Source organism: Diaphorina citri, unplaced genomic scaffold (genome assembly GCF_000475195.1).
Source record: "Diaphorina citri unplaced genomic scaffold, Diaci psyllid genome assembly version 1.1 scaffold1833, whole genome shotgun sequence".
In the NCBI taxonomy this organism is placed as follows: domain Eukaryota; kingdom Metazoa; phylum Arthropoda; class Insecta; order Hemiptera; family Psyllidae; genus Diaphorina; species Diaphorina citri.
Genome location: NW_007379259.1, coordinates 8,265 through 11,241, shown reverse-complemented (window position 1 = coordinate 11,241; position 2,977 = coordinate 8,265). Strand labels below are relative to the sequence as shown.

General features: G+C 40.9%; 1 protein-coding gene across 1 annotated transcript; it reads left to right on the top strand.

Moving 5' to 3' along the window:
• Positions 1–366: 366 nt before the first annotated feature.
• Positions 367–2,716, top strand: LOC113470799. The gene is made up of 5 exons (XM_026829509.1): positions 367–390; positions 497–652; positions 1,499–1,827; positions 1,878–2,104; positions 2,237–2,716. Exons 1-5 carry the CDS (start codon positions 367–369, stop codon positions 2,578–2,580), a joined length of 1,080 nt encoding a protein of 359 aa, XP_026685310.1. The 3' UTR covers positions 2,581–2,716.
• The last annotated feature ends 261 nt before the right edge of the window (positions 2,717–2,977 follow it).

Genomic DNA, 2,977 nt, shown 5'->3' with positions numbered 1-2,977 from the left:
GTTTCTGGAACAAATACCGGAAGATTTTGCATTTAGTTTCTTTAGCTCACCGTGATTCTCGAAGATAACTCTTCTGATTTGAACAAAATTAGGCTGAAAAGAAATTCGCTGATTGGATTTTTGCCTCCTTAAGGACCCTTTTGATAATCATGGTAGCGTCTTCTGTTCAGAAGGTTGCTATATTTTCCTTCAAACTTGTTGCATCCATGCTTCTCTGTCTTGTGTCATCCTTTCCCCATTGACTAATAATTTGCTTCTTTCTCTCTCCCTCCCCTACAGAAAGAAGTGCTGTCCGAATCATACGAAAGCTCCGAAAAGAAATTCGCTGATTGGATTTTTGCCTCCTTAAGGACCCTTTTGATAATCATGGTAGCGTCTTCTGTTCAGAAGGTTGCTATATGTTCCTTCAAACTTGTTGCCTCCATGCTTCTCTGTCTTGTGTCATCCTTTCCCCATGGACTAATAATGTGCCTCTTTCTCTCTCCCTCCCCTACAGAAAGAAGTGCTGTCCGAATCATACGAAAGCTCAGAAAAGAAGACGGCCAAGAAAAAGAAAAATGGAGTCATGGAGGAAACGACCGTCACCACAACCAAAACCAAAAAGTCAAAGAAATCAAAAAAGTCGGATGAGAAGGAAAATCACATCTCGGTGGTAAGTTGGAGTGCTTTTGACCAATCGGAGACGCTTGTCAATCCAGATTCCAGTGCTTTTTATTTTCTATTTTTAGGACGATTGATTTTATAATGCTGCCATTTCAAGATTTTTTCAATTATGTCCCTCCATCAGTGAAAGGTTTCCCAAAGTTCCATCCAGTCTGAGAAGTTATTTCTTTGTCGGATTTTTGACTTGGTAGGAATTTGTTGATGATCTTGGTTAGTATGTCCCTATTTTATGTACTGTTGTGTTAGATTATCTGGCTCTACTTATTAGTTCACATCGAATGTCATTTATTGGTTAACGACACCATTAGTGTTTCTGCCAAGTTATGCTGGCAGGCTCCGTCATGTTTGCTAATTGCCATCGGTGTCCCATTTTTTTCCCTGACAATAGCTGTGAATCATCAACATATTTTTCTTGACACAGTAAAAAAATATGTATGAACTTGGGGCTTTCAAGTAGAACTTGAATGTTTGTTGTTAGAACTTGAATGTGTTGAGCAAACGAAGTGAGTTCTAAGTTTCTGGAACAAGTACTGGAAGATTTTGCATTTAGTTTCTTTAGCTCACCGTGATTCTCGAAGATAACTCTTCTGATTTGAACAAAATTAGGCTTAAAAGAAATTCGCTGATTGGATTTTTGCCTCCTTAAGGACCTTTTTGATAATCATGGTAGTGTCTTCTGTTCAGAAGGTTGCTATATTTTCCTTCAAACTTGTTGCCTCCATGCTTCTCTGTCTTGTGTCATCCTTTCCCCATGGACTAATAATTAGGAAATCTCCAAGTTCAACGTATCGCAAACCAATATGTTCATAGAGAACGAAATCTATCATAACAACAGAGAGAAATGTCTTGTGACGAGGAAATCTCCAAGTTCAACGTATCGCAAACCAATATGTTCATAGAGAACGAAATCTATCATAACAACAGAGAGAAATGTCTTGTGACAGAGACAAAGGATGTGATTGTCAACGGAATGAAATCAGAAAACAAAGACGAAGTTGATAAATCCAGTCCCGTCGTGAATGGTGTTGCCTCGGGGTTGAAGGGAGATGGTGATCATCGCAACTATGAAAACGTTAAAGTTGATCATGGCATCAGTCCAGTAGAGAACAAGAATGATCCTTTCGAGAGCATATCCGATCCCGTCCGACCAACCGACCTCGTTATGCCAGTTACCTCTGCCACTAACTACAATGTAAAACTACCCACGCCTCGAGTCCAGTAGAGAACAAGAATGATCCTTTCGAGAGCATATCCGATCCCGTCCGACCAACCGACCTCGTTATGCCAGTTACCTCTGCCATTAACTACAATGTAAAACTACCCACGCCTCATGCGGAACATATTTACGCAAACGAAGAGAGAGATTCTGTGATTTACGAAAACATTGAAGACAGTGTACGACCAAAGCCCAGCACAGAATCCGAGGTCCCCGCGGAGCAAGGTGTAGACTTTGACGAATTTGACCCTACAGTAACCAACACTGCCAGTGTACCCAGTAAACCAACTCCGCCGCCGACCTTCCCTGTGAAACCAATCGAGGAACCGACTGATGTGAAAATCCCCGCGGAGCAAGGTGTAGACTTTGACGAATTTGACCCTACAGTAACCAACACTGCCAGTGTACCCAGTAAACCAACTCCGCCGCCAACCTTCCCTGTGAAACCAATCGAGGAACCGACTGATGTGAAACCGAAGGAATCCCCGAAATCGCCACAAATCATCGGAGTCAGCTCAAAGAGTAAATTTGTAGAACCAAGTGATCAACTTGTGTTTGAATCTTGGACGACTCCTGATGATGCTGACGATAGTCGGATCCAGATCATTGAGAAATCAGAATCATCACAAGAGCAAGAGGATAGCAATTCTGTAAGTAGAACTTTCATGTGTTACTTTCTATTATCTGGTGTGTTCTCCTAGTCATTGTTACCAAGCTATATCTCAAACTACCCATGTGTCCGATAGTCCGATGTAAAGACAAATGTTTTAATGGATAATGGTGGCTCAAGATTCCATAAGATTCTCATGTGTCTTTTGTACGAGTCCTAATTGTTTCTTGTATGTCCTAATTTTTGTGCTGTGTGATTGTTAATAGAGCCTTCCTTATCTTAAGCATAAGATTCTCATGTGTCTTTTGTACGAGTCCTAATTGTTTCTTGTATGTCCTAATTTTTGTGCTGTGTGATTGTTAATAGAGCCTTATCTTAGGTACATATACAACTCTCTTTCCAGGAGTTAAGAGCGGCTACTGTGACTTGGAAAACGCACCCCAAGTACATTAACATTACCATTTGCATTCAGGTCTTTCTAATACTCT

Bases quoted from the DNA above. Each gene is read 5' to 3' on its own strand.
- LOC113470799 (XM_026829509.1), top strand. From the start codon at position 367: ATGGTAGCGTCTTCTGTTCAGAAG. The intron at 391-496 runs GTTGCTATATGT...CCTCCCCTACAG, and splicing joins TAGCGTCTTCTGTTCAGAAG to AAAGAAGTGCTGTCCGAATC. The intron at 653-1,498 runs GTAAGTTGGAGT...TCATAACAACAG, and splicing joins AGGAAAATCACATCTCGGTG to AGAGAAATGTCTTGTGACGA.